We start from the raw sequence: 17,368 nt of genomic DNA, 5'->3' as shown, positions 1-17,368 counted from the left end.
TGTAAACAACACTGCATGCAGTGAGGCGTATTTCTTAAAATAGCAAACATTCCAGCGTTACCATGGAGAGCTCTGACGTGGAGGTTAAGGCAAGAACACACTCCAAATGCTCCAGGCAGAGACTGAAAACCTTGCAGGGATTAGTAGCCGGGGCAGCTCCAGCCAACTTCATATAAGGAGATCTTTTTCAAAGCAGCTTTTCAGTATCCTCTTCTTAAAGCTGATGAATGTTGAAGTGGAGACTCATTTATAAATCCCCATTCAACCTCACTGTCTCCCAGATAAAACCTTCATTGGTAACATGTCTCAGAAAAAGCCCTTATCATCTAAGGCAATTGTAGTCCTGACCCTTTAGAGCAGCAAAGGAGGTGGAAAAATAAGGGATTTCATTATGGCTTCATGAAAAGTATTTATTGAGCATTTCCAATGCACAAAGTACCATAACATGAAGGAAAAAAAGAACACAAAGATGCATAAGGTTTAGTCTCTGCCTTCTAGAGATGATAGTCTAATTGGAAGGTAAGGAAGCCGCTGATGGAAACAAAATATAAAGCAGTAGAGAAAGAACAAAAGGTCATGAGCTGGGATAGGCAGTGAAGATTCTGATCTGTAAGAAATGAGTAGGATTTTAATAAAAGATGGAAAGGAAAGGCATTGATTTATTCATTTAGTCATTCAATGATTATTTATTGATATCTAGAAACATACTGTCCAAAGTACCTCAAAAGAAACAATAGAACAGATCGATGAAACCAGGAGCTGGTTCTCTGAAAAGGTACACAAAATTGATAAACAGTTAGACAGACTTATAAAAAAAAAAAAGAAAGAAAAGAAAAAGAGGAGACAGAGGGCAAGAGCACGAGTTAGGGGAGGGAGAGGAAGAGAGACACAGTGGACTCAAATAAATAAAATCAGAAAAGAAGAAGAGAAGTAACAACTGATACCACAGAAATACAAAGGATTATAAGAAAATATTACAAAAAATTTATGCCAACAAATTGGACAACCTATAAGAAATGGATAAATTCCTAGAAACATATAACCTTCAAAAACTGAATCAGGAAGAAATAGAAAATTTGAACAGACTAATTACTAGCAATGAAATTGAATCAGCAATAAAAAAACAAAAACAAAAAAACCTCCCAACAAACAAAAGTACAGGACCAGACGGCTTCACAGGTGAACTCTACTGAACACTAAAGAAGAGGTAATACCTATCCTCAAACTACCTCAAAAAATAAAAAAGGAAGGAAAGCTTCCATTCATTCTGTGAGGCCAGCATTACCCTGATACCAAAACCAGATAAAAACACTACAAAAAAAGGAAAACTATATAGGCCAATATCTCTAATGAACATAGATGCAGAAATCCTTGACAAAATATTAGCAACCTGAATCCAACAATACATTAAAAAAATCATTCACCGCCATCAAATGGGATTTATTCTAGGATGCAAGAGTAGTTTAATATTTGCAAATCAATCAACGTGGTACATCTCATTAACAAGAAAAAGGATTAAAAACCATATGATCATCTTAATAGAGAAAAAACATTTGACAAAGTACATCCATTCATGATAAAAACTCTCAACAAAGTAGGTCTAGAGAGAACATACCTCAACATGTCCACTCTCACCACTTCTATTCAATGTAGTATTGGAAGTCCTAGCCATAGCAATCAGACAAGAAAAAAAAAATAAAATAAAAGCAGCCAGATTGATAAGGAAGAAGTAAAACTTTCACTATTTGCAGGTGACATAATAATATATATATAGAAAACCCTAAAGATTCCACCTTTAAAAAACTATTAGAACTGATATTGAATTAGGCAAAGTCACAGGATAAAAAATTAATATACAGAAATTGGTTGCACTTCTATACACTAATAATGAAGTAGCAGAAAGAGAAGTTAAGAAAACAATCCTATTTATAATTGCACCAAAAGTAATAAAATACCAAGAAATAAATTTAACCAAGGAGGTGCCTGTATTCCAAGAACTATAAGACATTGATGAAGGAAATTGAAGATGACACAAATGAAAAGATATTCCATGCTCATGGATTGGAAGAACCAATATTGTTAAGATATCCATACTACCCAAAGCAATCTACACATTTAATGCAGTGTCTATCAAAATACCAACAACATTTTTTTCACACAACTAGAACAAATAATCCTAAAATTTGTATGGAATCACAAAAGACCCTGAACAGCCAAAGCGGACTTGAAAAAGAAAAAACAAAGCTGGAAGTATCACAATTCCAGATTCCAAGATATGTTACAAAGGTGGAGTGATCAGAACAGTATGGTACTGGCACAAAAATAGACACCTAGGTCATTGGAACAGAATAGAGAGTCCAGATAATCTATGACAAAGTAGACAAGAATATACCGTGGGGATAAGATAGTCTCTTCACTAAATGATGCTTGGAAAACTGGACAGCTACATGCAAAAGAATGAAACTGAACCACTTTATTACACCATACACAAAAATAAACACAAAATGGATTAAACACTTACACGTGAGACCTGAAACCATAAAAATCCTAGAAGAAAACATAGGCAGTTATCTCTTTGACATCGGTCTTAGAAACATTTTCCTAGATATGTCTCCTTAGGCAAGGAGAAACAAAAGCAAAATTAAACTATTGGGACTATACCAAAATAAAAAACTTTTGCACAACAAAATAAACCATCAACAAAACGTCAACCTACTGAATGGGAGAAGATATTTGCAAATAATATATTTAATAAGGAGTTAATATCTAAAATATATGAGGATCTTATACAACTCAACACCAAAACCCCGAAATAATCCAATTTAAAAATGGGCAGAAGACCTGAATAGAGATTTTTCCAAAGAAGACAGACAGATGGCCAACAGACACATGAAAAGATGCTCTATATCACTGATCATCAGGGAAATGCAAATCAAAACCACAGTCAGATATCACCTCACACTTGTCAGAATGTCTAAAATCAAAAACACAAGAAATAACAAGGGTTGGTGAGCAAGAATGTGGAGATAAAGGAACCCTTGTGCACTGTTGGTAGGAATGCAAGCTGGTGCAGCCACCATGGAAAACAGTATGGAGATTCCTTGAAAAATTAAAACTAGAATTACCATACGACCCGGTAATTCCATTACTTGGTATTTACCCAAAGAAAACAAAAACACTAATTCAAAAAGATAAATCACCTCTTTGTTTAGGGTAGCATTATTTACACTAGCCCAGATATGGAAGCAACCCATGTGTCCATCAATAGATGAATGGATAAAGAGAATGCAGTATATATATACAATGGAATATTACTCAGCCATAATAAGAGTGAAATCTTGCCATACAACAACATGGATAGACCTAGAGCATTTTATATACATGAAATAGGTCACAGACAGAGAAAGACAAATACCATATGATTTCATATATATATGTGGAATCTCAAAAACAAAACAAAAAAACAGAAACAGACTCATAAATACAGAGAACAAACTGGTGGTTGCCAAATAAGGGAGGTGAGGGGATGGCAAAATAGGTGAAGGGGATTATGAAGTACAAATTTCCAGTTATAAAATAAGTAAGTCACAGAGATGAAAAGTATGGCATAGGGACAATTGTATGGTGACAGATGGTGACTATACTTATTGTGAACATTGAATAATGTATAGAATTGTTGAATCACTATGTTATACACCTGGAACTAATATAATATTACATGTCAACTATATTTCAATAATAAATATTTTAAAAATACTTAAAAGAAGAAAGGCAAGAGCCCTTCCCCTTAAGGAGCTTGTATCTAATAAGGGAGATAGATAAATAACCAAGTAATCAAACAAATAGCTAATCGCAAATTGTAATAAGTACTTTGAAGAAAACAAAGAGCAGGGATTAGCCAACTTTTTCTGTAAAAGGCCAAATGGTAAATAATTTAGACCTTGGAGGTCATAAGGTTTCTGCCATTGTAGCACAAAAATAGCCATACACAATACATAAATGAGTTGGCATGTATGTTCCAACAAAACTTTATTTAAAAAAATAGGTGGGGGACAAATTTAGCCCACCGTTCATAGTTTGCTGACCCCTAATAGAGAGTTAGGAGGAACGAGTGTGGGGGTATTATAGGTAAGGGGAAGATGGTAATTTTGAGATGTCTCTGACATATCATATGCAGATACAAATAGGTAGTTGGCTATTTCAGATTTGAACTCAGAGGAAATTCTGGGATAAAGATATAAATAGAAAGTTACTGGTATAAAGATGGGAAAGGATAAGATGATATTGAAAGAAAATAAAAATAAGGAGGTGAAAGGGTCTAGGACTGAGCCTCATTGAACACCTACAGAAGGTTCGCAGTGGGTATGACTCTTTGTTCACAAATTCAGTTAAGGGGCGCCTGGGTGGCTCAGTCCTTAAGCGTCTGCCTTCGGCTCAGGTCATGATCCCAGCGTCCTGGATCAAGCCCTGCATCGGGCTCCCTGCTCCGCGGGAGGCCTGCTTCTCCCTCTCCCACTCCTCCTGCTTGTGTTCCCTCTCTCGCTGTGTCTCTCTCTGTCAAATAAATAAAATCTTTAAAAACAAAACAAATTCAGTTAAGCGGGAAATACCACGTTTCTTTACTTTCTTTAAATCGATTGAATGTTACCCTGAGTCTCTATCCTAATCAGGCTAGCAGGAAGTTCAAGTTCATCCATTTGGTACATACATTGCTCCCTACTCTCTCAGTTACGTGGAAGTGAAGGTTTTTATCAGGTGCCAAAGAATCAAGGGATTACTCTTACCGTTGGTCCACCCCTGAAGTACCCCTTCCCCAAAAAGCATGGTTCTCCCAACTCTAACAGCTTGTTATGTTAGTCTTTTATGGAGCCAGAACCCCTTGATATAGAGTCCAGCCTCTCCAAGTCACCCATTGCCTTTCCCTCTCAGGTCCTGCTGCTTCTCTAATATGGAATGGAGGTGGATCCTTGTTACTCTCTGATCCCCGGTCTCTTTCTTTCGTTTTTTTTTTTTTTTTTAAGATTTTATTTATTGATTTGACAGAGAGAGACACAGTGAGAGAGGGAACACAAGCAGGGGGAGTGGGAGAAGGAGAAGCACGCTTCCCACTAAGCAGGGAGCCCGAGGCGGGACTCGATCCCAGGACCCTGGGATCATGACCTGAGCCGAAGGCAGACGCTTAACGACTGAGCCACCCAGGTGCGCCCCCCACCCCCACCAGTTTCTTTCTGATCGAGTGAAATCTCACCCTCTCCTTTTCTGTTGACCTCAAAGACCTCTTTCTCCTCTTCCCCACTGGGACACCTGGCTTAATCTTCTCACGTGGTTTAGAATTTTATTGAAGTCAGGAAATGCATTTGACTGCAGCCTCTGCTCTTTGCTCTGCAAAAATTCCCAAGTTAAGATAATGCTAAGGGCCTGACCATCAGATTAGAAAAGAGGGAGGCGGGGCATACAGATAATAAAGCAGTTTATGTCCTGTCACCACACCATATGATTAGGGAAGGAGTATGAGATGCAGCTGAAAAGTAGATTAGGATCTTTCTGTAGAGATATTGAAATGCCAAGCCGAGGGTTTTGGACTTCATCCTATAGTGGACAATGATGGATCTTTACCATGAATGTTCTGGAAATAGTATGGAGGATGATTAGAGGGGTAAGCTTCTAAACCTAGTGACATGGTTCAGGTTTTAGGTTTCAAGAACCGGAAATAGAAAATGTAGTGAAAATGTGAAGCAACATTTCTGAACATGCTAGAGATGTTCAGAAAAAGAATCCCAAATTTAATGTTTAACTTGATAGGGAAGGATTCTGAGGAGCTAAAGGTAACAACTCTGAAGTTTGCAAGTCACAAGTTTACAAGTTACAGTTACAGCAAATGATATGCTTGACCTTATCTCTCCTACTAATCTCTCCCTAGCTTTGACAATGTTAACTGTCCCTCTCATTCTTGAAACTCTGTCCCTGTCTCACCTGGGCTTTGATTGCAGAAGAGCACCACTTAGTTTCCCGCACCCCTCCCCCCCGCCCCGCTTAGTTTTCTCAGTCACCTGAACTCAGCATGTTCCTAATCAAATTTTTCATTATCTTTTTGCAAATGGACTCAACTCTCACATTTCTGTTCATTTAGACCATGTTTTCTGCCAGTCTTTGAGACCAAAACCTAATCTTCATCTTTAATCCTTTTTTCCTTCATCCTCTCTATGTATGTGTCATCAAGTCCTGCTCTTCATTCCCTCAAAATGATTCTCATATTTACCACTTTCTTTCCATTTCTACATCAGACTGTTTTTTACTTAAATTCAATTAATTAACATATTCAAGGGTACAGGTCTGTGATTCATCAGTATTATGTAATACCCAGTGCTCATTACAACACATACCCTCCCCAGTGTCCATCACCCAGTTACCCCATCCCTCCCCCCACCCCTCCAGTAACCCTCAGTTTGTTTCCTAAGATTAGGAGTCTCTTATGGTTTGTCTCCCTTTCTGGTTTCATCTTGTTTCATTTTTTCCTCTCTTCCCCTATAATCCTCTGCTTTGTTTCGTAAATTCCACATATCAGTGAGATCATATGATAATTGTCTTTCTCTGATTGACTTATTTCACTTAGCATAATACCCACTAGTTCCATGCATGTCGTGCAAATGGCAACAGTTCATTTTTTGATGGCTGCAAAATAATTCCATTGTGTGTGTGTGTGTGTGTGTATACATATATATATACATATATATATATATATATATCCCGTTTTGTTTATCCATTCATCTGTCGATGGACATCTGGGCTCTTTCCATAGTTTGGCTATTGTGGACATTGCTGCTATGAACATTGGGGTGCAGGCGCCCTTTCAAATCATTACATTTGCATCTTTGGGGTAAATACCCAATAGTGCAATTGCTGGGTGTTGGGTAGCTCTATTTTCAACTTTTTGAGGAATCTCCATACTGTTTTCCAGAGTGGCTGCACCAGCTTGCATTCCCACAGACTTTTTTTTTTTTTATTACCCCACATATGAATAACTGCAATGGCTTTTTAGCAGGTCTTCCTATAACCGTCCCAAAATCTCTCCCTGAAATTCCAATCCATCCTGTTGTCTGGCTAATCTTCCTAAGATGAAGTTTTCACCGTGCCATTCTTTGTTCAAGTCCATAACATTAAGTCCAAATTCTTTTGCCTTTGCCGAACATTAAATTCTAGTTGCCAGAGCTTCCACAGCACCATAGCATAGTGTCTGGCTTACAGTTGGCTCTTCATAAGTGTTCTCTGAATGCACAATTATAGAGGATAAGTTGTATAAAGTAGGATGAACCAGGCCATCCTGGTTTTTTTGATGCCCCTCAAAATCCCCAACATGTCCCTTTATACAGGCTAGCAATATATCCAACCCACTTCTAAGACTATTGATGATGCCCTTTTCTTTTTCTGGAGTCCCTTTCTTTGTTTCCAACATCCTAAGACCCATCTCAAGTGCCACTCTCGTCCCCTCAACTATTTCAGCCCATACTAATTTCAGTTTTTTCCGCACTCATATTGAATTAGTCAGTTCCATTTCATTTGCCAGTCAGTTGTACTAATTTTGGCATGCACATTTTCTCCCCTTCAACTAAACTGAAAGCTCACTAAAGAAAGAGAAAAGACATACTGAGTTTGTGCAAATTCTTGCTCATTGGTTGGTTTACTTAATGTGTACTTTAAAATTCACTTGGGGCGCCTGGGTGGCTCAGTCGGTTGAGCTTCAGACTCTGGATTTCAGCTCAGGTCATGATCTCGGGTCCTGGGATGGAGCCCAGCATGGGATTCCCTGTTCAGTGGGGAGGCTGCTTGTCTCCCTCTCTCTCTGAAATAAATCTTTAAAAAAATAAAAAAATGGACGCCTGGGTGGCTCAGTTGTTTAAGCGACTGCCTTCGGCTCAGGTCGTGATCCTGCAGTCCCTGGATCGAATCCCGCATCGGGCTCCCTGCTCGGCAGGGAGTCTGCTTCTCCCTCTGACCCTAACCCCTCTCATGTGCTCTCTCTCATTCTCTCTCTCTCAAATAAATAAATAAAATCTTAAAAAATAAATAAATAAAAAATAAAAAAAAATTCACTTAAACAGCTATAGGTATTTATTTATTTTATTTTTTTATTTTTATTTTAGCTACAGGTATTTAATTACTTGAAAGGCTCTTTACTATTTTAAGATGGATTCTGCTGATGACCATATTGCAATCTGTAGTTGAACTGGTAATCTCCTGGTTTTAAAACAAGTCTTTCAAAATGCTGTGTTATTAATTAATGCAAAGCATGATTGCTTCTGGCTTCTTAAATATTTCCAACCATCACAGGGGAGTCATGCACATGCTTGTGTTTCCATAAAGCCTAACTGGCTTTACTTTGATATTCTTATATTTCCTCATCTGCTTTAGCTTCTCTGCCAAAATCACTTTTTTTTTTTTTTTTTTTTGGCATAGTTTTTAGTAATTAGAACAGCTATTTCCAATGTCATAACTAGGGCAGTGAAACCTAACACAACTGTTTGGGACATGGGGATTTTCCATCTCTCTAATTCACTTGGAGATGTCTTACCACCCCAGAATTAGGTCTTAGAAGCACTACAACATAGTGGTTACAAAAGTGGCTATGGTTCTAAGAGATACTTCCCAGGCCCCAAAATCTAGAGGTCAAAATAGAGATAGTGCAAAAGATCTTTACCATAATACCACTTAGGAATTTCGATTCAAATGAGAATATAGTTCTCTAAATTCGACAATCTGTAAGTAGTTCTTCATTGATGGGTTTTTCTATTACTCTGCAGAACTTCTCATCTTTTGACTGAGATTTTTCTGAATACAGTTTAGGATAGCTCTAATTCAGTGGTTTTCAAAGTGTGATTCCCAGACAGCAGCATCAGCAAGATCCAGGAATTTGTTAGGAATGCAAATTCTTGGGCTCCACCCCAGGCGAAATGAATCAGAAACTCTAGGAGGTAGGTCCCTGCAATCTGTTTTATCAAGCCCTCCAGGGGATTCTGATGCCTGCCAAAGGTTGAAAACTACTGTTTAAATTCAACATGTTTACTTTGTAGACTAGGAAATTAAAGGCCAGATATAAATGATTTAACTAGTACATATAGCTAATAAGTGCTGTGAATGCATTTATCAATACATTTTGAGGTCAAACTGCTGATATATAAAATTAACAATTTAATTCATAACAGCTTATCATACTATGAAACCTGTTCTCAGTCCAATTTTCCCTTAAAATGTAACTTTGATAAGTGTTAGAAGTAATTATCCTATTCTAAATCATCTCAGAAGCCCCAAGTCTTACCTTATCAGCATGCCTTGCTTCAATCATGTATGTGTGGTGTGCATATGCATATAAAATGTTTTTCAAAGCTCCTATGGATAGTATCTATAGAGTTTTGAATTTGCAGTTGGGCTTTTATTAGAATTTTTTCTAGGCCATATTTTATCTTCCCAATTTTCAAAGCTATTCTTACGATAAAGTGGGGGTTACTTCCTAACAACAAAAAAAATCTCTCAGATTAAAAGTTTATGGGTAATACATATATTTATTTCCTTTTTTATTTTTTACTGAACTATTCTAACATATATAAAATCTACAGATCTAAGCATTCAGTTCAGTGAACTTGGAGAATTGTACACATCCATGTAACCATCACTGAAAACAATATATAGAACATTTTCATCACCCCAGAAAATTCCTTTGTGCTCCTCTGCAACCAGTTCTTACCCTATGTCATCCCTCATAACCACTTTGTGCACTTCTATCACTGTGGATTCAATTTTTCTTGTTGTTAGACTTAAAATAAAAGGAATCACACAGAATGTACTGCCTTGTATACGGCTTGTTTCACTTAACATGCTTTTGAGATTCATTCATGTTGTGGGTATCAGATTTTTTTTTATTGCCAACTAATATTGTATAAATATATCAAAATGTGTTTATCTTGGGGCGCCTGGGTGGCTCAGTCGTTAAGCGTCTGCCTTCGGCTCAGGTCATGATCCCAGGGTCCTGGAATCGAGCCCCACATCGGGCTCCCTGCTCAGTGGGAAGCCTGCTTCTCCCTCTCCCACTCCCCCTGCTTGTGTTCCCTCTCTCACTGTGTCTCTCTCTGTCAAATAAATAAATAAAATCTTAAAAAAAAAAGAAACCTTAAAAAAAAATGTGTTTATCTTACCTATTTCTTAACAATTTTTTGTTTTACCACAAAAGCAATTCATGCTTAATATAGAAAATTATAGAATACAAATGAAGGAAGAAGAAAACAAGTATCCATAATTCCACTCTCCAGACATAATCACTATTTAATAACTTGTATATCCCCTTTGAATCTTTGTTTATATAAGTTGTCCACATATATAATACATGTAGTTATCATATGTATTAAAGAATTCTCATTTTAAGTTTAAGTGGTAACACTTAAGTTAGTGGTAACACTTAACTTTGGTGGTTTATTCTGGTGGTTTATTATTTAAGTTTAAGTGGTAACACTTAAACTTAAAATGAGACTCTGATATTAGTGTGTTAAATTGGCACAAGTCTTAGTTTTTACTATTGAATATTTTCTAATTTAAAAAAAAATTTAAAATGCATGAATAGACATTTATTTCCAAAAATTCAAATGACACATAGTATATATATAAAATAAGTAAATGTTCCTATTCAACCCCCAGTTTTATTTCCCTCCCCATAGGTAGCCAGTATTAACTAAATACAAAATATTAACCAAGGTATATTGATAAGGACCATGAAGTTCTGAATTTATTATCACCTGATTTTTCTAAGTTTTTTTTTTTTTTTAAGTTTTATTCATTTATTTTAGGGAGAGAGAGAGTGTGTGCAAGAGCAGGAGAAGGGGCAGAGGGAGAGAGGGGGGGGGAGCAGACTCCCCGCTGAGCAGGGAACCCAATGCAGCTCTATCTCAGGACCCTGAGATCATGACCTGAGCCAAAGTCAGATACTTAATCGACTGAGCCATCCAGGCGCCCCTGTAAGTTTTATTTTTTAATTTTTACGTTCAAGTTTTGTTATCTATACAGCAGTGATCTTTTAGATGGGATGAAATTTAGTTGGGATGAAATTCTGTAATACCAAATAATCATATTAGGACCAATTCTAGTACTATAATAGTTTACTATCCACTTCAAAATAATGTTTTTAAAATATATTTTCTAGGAGTGAATAGAGTGCTATCTCCAAATTTTCTTTGATTGTTGAGTGATTTATTCCTATCTGTTGTTGGAAGCCTAGATATGTATAGCTCTCTCTGTATGTTGATCTTTACTTATATCTAGCGAACCTATTCTTCAATGATAAACTACTTTTTCTCCGTGATTCTCATTTGCACTTCTACACCAAGCTACCTATATACTGTCATTAAAGTTTAGAAACTATTAATCAGATGCAAAATCTTATTAAGGAATAGAGAATACTACAAAGTATTATTTTTTTTTTTTTAAGTTTTTTTTTTTTTTTTTTTCAAAGATTTTATTTATTTATTTCACAGAGAGAGAGAGAGAGAGTGAGAGCAGGAACACAAGCAGGAGGAGCGGGAGAGGGAGAAGCAGGCTTCCCACTGAGCAGGGAGCCCAATGCGGGGCTCGATCCCAGGACCCTGGGATCATGACCTGAGCCGAAGGCAGACGCTTAATGACTGAGCCACGCAGGCGCCCCTACAAAGTATTATTTAATTTGCTCCTGAAAAACACTTTGTTTCATTAATTACTTTATTTCATTAGCCTTTTCCCTGGTAAGAAAATGCAGCTTGCATTGACAATTGAGGATGAGAACTTGATTAATGTCTTAATTTGCACTTCTATGGACCTTGTGAGTTCTTTCAGCTCTTTAGAACTACACATCAGACAGGGTACCGCAGGGTATAGTCCTGACAGGCTGTCTGTTGGTAGGTGAGTCCAGAAACTCTTTGCCTCTCTATAGATCACTACAGATTTCAAAGATTATTGTTTACTTTCTTTTGACTTTGAAGTTCATATACCTAGAGGCAGGCAAAAATGCAGCTGTAGTGAGTTTTACTTGGAAGTCTATTTTACATTCTTGGTTTTAGGGCCAGAACATGCATATTTAGGTGAAGTAACATATGCAAAGTTCTGTAACCTCCCAAACCCAAAGATACAAAGGACTGTTCTTCTCTCAAGATAGAGCTACTAAGATTTTGTTTTGGTGATTAAATAAGAGAACAAATACAATCTTAAGTGTGCAGAGCCCCACAAAGTTTTAAAATTATCTTAAAATATTCCCATTATTATAATATTGAAATAACAGTATAAGCTATTATCCAATGAGCCAAGCACTGTTAAAACATTTCTAAATCATCTAATTCTCCATAGGAAGTTTGGTGGTTTATTCTGAGTTCTTATTGAAGGCATTTTAATGTCTTCCTGCTTAGGAGTATGGGCTCTGTCTTAGAGATGACGTTCAGAAATACTTAAGACTGTTGCTGGCCTTAACCTCTCCCAAAGGCCAGCCAGTGAAATTTAGCATTTTTGTAACTGGGAATGTCCTGCTCTGGGGGACTCCAGGTGATTGCGGGGGCTCTTTTCCTTCCTGTCTGGTGTCTGCATGCCTCTCGAGCCAAGAAGGGAATTCTCTATTATAAATGGAAGTTGACACCTGGATTCCTCCTACTCAGAGCTCCAGCTTCCCCCCAGTTTGTGTGCATTCTAAGTTCTATACCCAAGGATGGGGTGACAACTGTATATTGTTGAATAAGACAGGGTACTAACTGAAGTCAGTGAAATGTCCAGCCCTAATTCTGCAGACCTCAGTACTCCCTGGCACTCTGTACTCTTGCTCAAAGAAGCTGTCTTTTGTTCCAAAGTTTGTGTACCCTCCCCACCCCCAAAATAGGGACTGCAGTCCACCTGAACCTGAAAGAGAATTTGGTGATGGTAATCTACTCTCAGGTGTCTACATTCTTGAAAAAGCCCATTTTCTCTTATTTTAAAAAATCTTGGTTAACCAGCTGCGCTCACGTGGTATTTGCCGGACTCTTCCTCAGGTGACTGCTTTGTGTCCTCTTTTGATTTCTTTTCCAAAAAAGGGCAAATCGTCCAGCAGTGCTAAACCCACCGCCCACTCCCCCGGCACTGCGAGGAAGAGAAACACTTGTCCTCTTCTCTAGATACTCCCAATTGTCGAGGGAGAGGTTGAATGTCCTCTCCTAAAATCCGCCCTAACTACCACCTCTGGTTTATCAACCCTGTTTCCCCGCCCGCCGCTGCAGCCCCAGGGCCTTTTAATCCCGGCACCCGACTGGGTAGGGGGAAGAGGTGGGGCTGCAGGCGGGAGGGAGGCGGCGCGCAGCGGTACCTAGTGGCGCTGCCAGGCTGTTCCATCCAGAGTACGTGGCACTAGCCGTGGAGAGAGAGGGAGGGGATTCAACTTTCTCCTCCCCACGCAGATCCTCGGGTCATCCCGTTAGGGGGGAGGGAGGATCCACGAGGGAACTGGTGCGTTCGTTGGGTGAAATCTTAGCAGATGAAAGCAGCCTGGTAGTGGCCAGCGCGCGTCCTGCTGTCCATCGGTACCCACAGGGAGCCACGTCTCGGTTCCACCGCGAGGAGCTGCGACCCGATTTGGGGCGAGGGGGACGCACCCGCCACCGCGCATGCGCAGAGCGGGGAGCGGCCTCCCGGACTACAGCTCCCAGAGGAACCCGCCGCTGGCCGCAGGCGCCGAGCCGCTGGCGCCATCTTGAAATCTGATCCTAGATCTCCGAGTCTTTGAGTCAGCAGCAGGCTGCGGCTAGTGTACCGCGAACCCAGCCTGCTAGGAGGGAGGACGTTGGGGACGCGGCGGCAGGCGGGAGAGACAGCTGGAGGGGACATGGCAGGTTTCGAGCGTGGCCTGCGCTGCTGTCACTCAGCATCCCCCTAAGGCGTTTCTACGCCCGCCCCCTTCCCGAGGGGCGGGGCTGCCCACTCTGGTACCCAGAGCCAGCGCGCGGGTGGCGGAGGTGCGCCCCTGCAGAGTGGGGACCCCACCGGACTGTGCCATGCCGGCCGGAGGCCACCGAGGCGGGAGACGGAGCGCAGCCAAGCGCCAGTGATTGAACACCAAGCAGCAGCCGCTTCAGGGAAGCTCGGCAATCGCTAGGAGAGAAGATGAAGGAGATTTGCAGGATCTGTGCCCGGGAGCTGTGTGGAAACCAGCGGCGCTGGATCTTCCACACGGCATCTAAGCTCAACCTCCAGGTTCTGCTTTCGCACGTCCTGGGCAAGGATGTCGCCCGTGATGGCAAAGCCGAATTTGCTTGCAGCAAGTGTGCTTTCATGCTTGATCGTATCTATAGATTCGACACCGTTATTGCCCGGATCGAAGCTCTTTCTATTGAGCGTTTGCAAAAGCTGCTGCTGGAGAAGGACCGCCTCAAGTTCTGCATTGCTAGCATGTATCGTAAGAATAACGATGACTCTGGCACGGAAACCAAGGCGGGGAATGGGACGGTTGACATTTCCGGCTTACCCGATGTAAGATACTCTGCACTGCTCCAGGAAGACTTTGCCTATTCAGGGTTTGAGTGTTGGGTAGAAAACGAGGATCAGATTCAGGAGCTACACAGCTGCCATGCTTCGGAAGGTCCTGGAAACCGACCCAGGAGATGCCGTGGTTGTGCAGCCTTGCGGGTCGCTGATTCCGACTATGAAGCCATTTGTAAGGTGCCTCGAAAGGTGGCCAGAAGTATCTCGTGTGGTCCTTCTTCTAGGTGGTCCACCAGCATTTGCACTGAAGAACCAGCATTGTCTGAGGTTGGGCCACCGGATTTACCAAGTACAAAGGTACCCCCAGATGGAGAAAGCATGGAGGAAGGGACACCGGGATCCTCTGTGGAATCTTTGGATGCAAGTGTCCAGGCTAGTCCTCCACAACAAAAGGATGAGGAAACAGAGAGAAGTGCAAAGGAACTTGCAAAGTGTGACTGTTGTTCAGATGAACAGGCTCCACAGCCTATGTGTAACCACAAGCTGGAGCTAGCTCTTAACATGATTAAAGGTCTTGATTATAAGCCTATCCAGAGTCCCCGAGGGAGCAAGCTTCCTATTCCAGTGAAATCCAGCCCACCTGGAGCCAGGCCTGGCCATAGCATGGCAGATGGAGTTAGTTCCGGTTTCCTTAACCGGCCTTTGAAACCCCTTTACAAGACACCTGTGAGTTATCCCTTGGAGCTTTCAGACCTCCAGGAGCTGTGGGATGATCTCTGTGAAGATTATTTGCCACTTCGGGTCCAGGTATACAAAATGGCTACATAGTGCCTTTCTGATTATAGTTAGCTGGCCTCAGGCTTCACATGATTTCTGTCTAGGTGAAGGTTAATATCCTACTCTTGAGAGAACTAATCATTGAGCCCATTTTTGCTGCACCTTTGCTTGTGTCTCATTTTAGTAAATGTGATTCACACTCAACTAACTGGCTTTTCACAGTCCTCCTTGTAACATTATCTGTTGGTCTTCTGTTAATTATCAAAATCACGGAATTTTTAGGCAAGAAGACATTTTTAATTGACTTTTACCCTATAAAAAAACATTTAATCTTGTATCTGGCCCTAGAACTCTTTCCTCTTACCTCTTTTTCTGTCTCCCACCTCCTTCTTTTTTTGCTTTGTTTTCATTTTTAGATTTATAGATGTTTTCTCCCAGTCCATGAGGGAGTTCTCTAGTTAGTTCTCCCTAGAGCATCAAGTGTTTCATCCCAGAGGTGTGTCTCCAACTGATTAGGGCATAGGATAAAGATTTGGGGAAAACCTATTAATCCACCAAAGTATTGTACTTTTTGGGCAATATTTATAATAAATAAGTCATTTGAGGACTAATGACTTGCTCATAAAAGAAACTGGGAATTCACGTGTCATCATTTAAAACACTAAGGCAAAAACTGTTCACAGCCAGTTTGCCTACGGAGCTCTTTTAAGAGGATGTTTGACATCCTCTTGAAAGGTTTCCTCCATTATTGGGTGATAGGAGTTTCATCCATTATACTCTTGAATTTCTTAGTGACTAGAAGATGGCACTTGATCTTAATTTGAGCTATTCATTTCTCCCCAGTTGATTTCATACCAACCTTTTAAATTCAGCTATATACGGGGACCTGACAGGTGCTATTTTGTTTCTGCAGCAACAGTGAATGCTAAGTTCAGTTAACTTTGTGAAACATCTGGCATGTTCTACTTGATACAGACTATTAGAACTTAGCAGAAAAATGGGAGAAATATTTTTAAATTTACATAAAACTGTCAGAAACATACATGAGGTGTTATGAAAAAGGATAAATAACAAAAAGTTTTAAATTGTGTTTTCATTTGTATAAAATGTTTAGAATGCCTAATTCTCCATACTTCTTTTCTTTTGCTTCCTTTTCTTTCAGTGGAGCTTCACGGTTGAATTTGGGTTTTAACAGTATTTCTGCAACCAGACATAGATGTCACAAATTAAACATGGTGTTTTCATATTAGGATCTACAAATAGTCTGGACAGGGTAGATGGCAGATAAACCCTTTTCCCCCTCAAATATGGCCAATATTGTAGAAAGGTAAGGAAAATTAGGAAATTACAGGCAAAACAAGAGTTTGTTTCTCCACACTTAATTAAAAATACTATCATTTGGTGCTTGGATTCAACAAATTTTGCGATTGGGAAGGATTTTAAAGACTGTCTCATGCAGCATTTCAATTTAGAGGAAAGCTCATGGTTTAAATAACTTAGGCAGAGTCAAAGATTCTTAACCATTCTCAGCCAAAACCTTTTTATTATTCTGTATATGAAATCACATTTCCTGATGTACATTGAATTAAATAAAACTTACTTTAAATAAAGAACCTTCTTTCTGTAACCTAAAGATTCCAAGGAGATTCTTTAGGGATTCAGTGAAGAAAATTGTCATCCTAATGAGCACATTTAAACTATAGTAGCTGCACCTTTAGATCAAGTTTGCTTTGCTTCATTAAATTTGGACACTGGAAAAAAATAGACCTTTAAAACTGTAGTGTGTGATTTTTCTGCTGTCACTTGGCTTACATTCTTTTTACTGTTTGTAGAGTAATAAAACATTGAGAGGAGGGAGAAAACATTCAGCTTAAAGAATAATGGCATTTAATTGCTGTGCCATTTTCTCCAATAATTAAGGATGTGGGGGGAAATAGATTAAATTGGGCTCAGAGTGTTTGTAAATAAAATCTGTATTGGGGGCCTGTGATCTGTTGTTTAAATCTGGTTGACTTTTAAGCTCCTTAAGGCCTGTTGTGCTTTATGTCCGAACCGAGCTAACTGGGACAAAGGCAGACTGGTTTTTGTCTGTTTCTCTGAATAAATGTGGAAAGAGTAGAAATCAATGTAAATTAGTTTT

The 17,368-nt window shown here is 39.6% G+C and overlaps 1 protein-coding gene across 25 annotated transcripts in view; it reads left to right on the top strand.

Moving 5' to 3' along the window:
* Positions 1 to 17,368, top strand: part of PDE4DIP (phosphodiesterase 4D interacting protein) — a 205,742-nt gene that overhangs the window by 112,187 nt on the left and 76,187 nt on the right. For 13 of the 25 annotated variants that reach the window (XM_078072547.1, XM_078072542.1, XM_078072544.1 and 10 more), the window contains exon 1: positions 13,732 to 15,258. The exons of 10 other annotated variants lie outside the window; for them this stretch is intronic. In XM_078072547.1, the coding sequence (XP_077928673.1) occupies positions 14,134 to 15,258 (1,125 nt within the window). In that variant the 5' untranslated portion in view covers positions 13,732 to 14,133. Of the gene's footprint in view, positions 1 to 13,731; positions 15,259 to 17,368 lie in introns of those variants that run through there. 2 more of the 25 variants (XM_078072549.1, XM_036090089.2) reach the window with 2 other exon arrangements.

Source organism: Halichoerus grypus, chromosome 5 (genome assembly GCF_964656455.1).
Source record: "Halichoerus grypus chromosome 5, mHalGry1.hap1.1, whole genome shotgun sequence".
In the NCBI taxonomy this organism is placed as follows: Eukaryota; Metazoa; Chordata; class Mammalia; order Carnivora; family Phocidae; genus Halichoerus; species Halichoerus grypus.
Note: the sequence above shows the minus strand (reverse complement) of the source record. Positions and strands in the feature narration are given on the sequence as shown.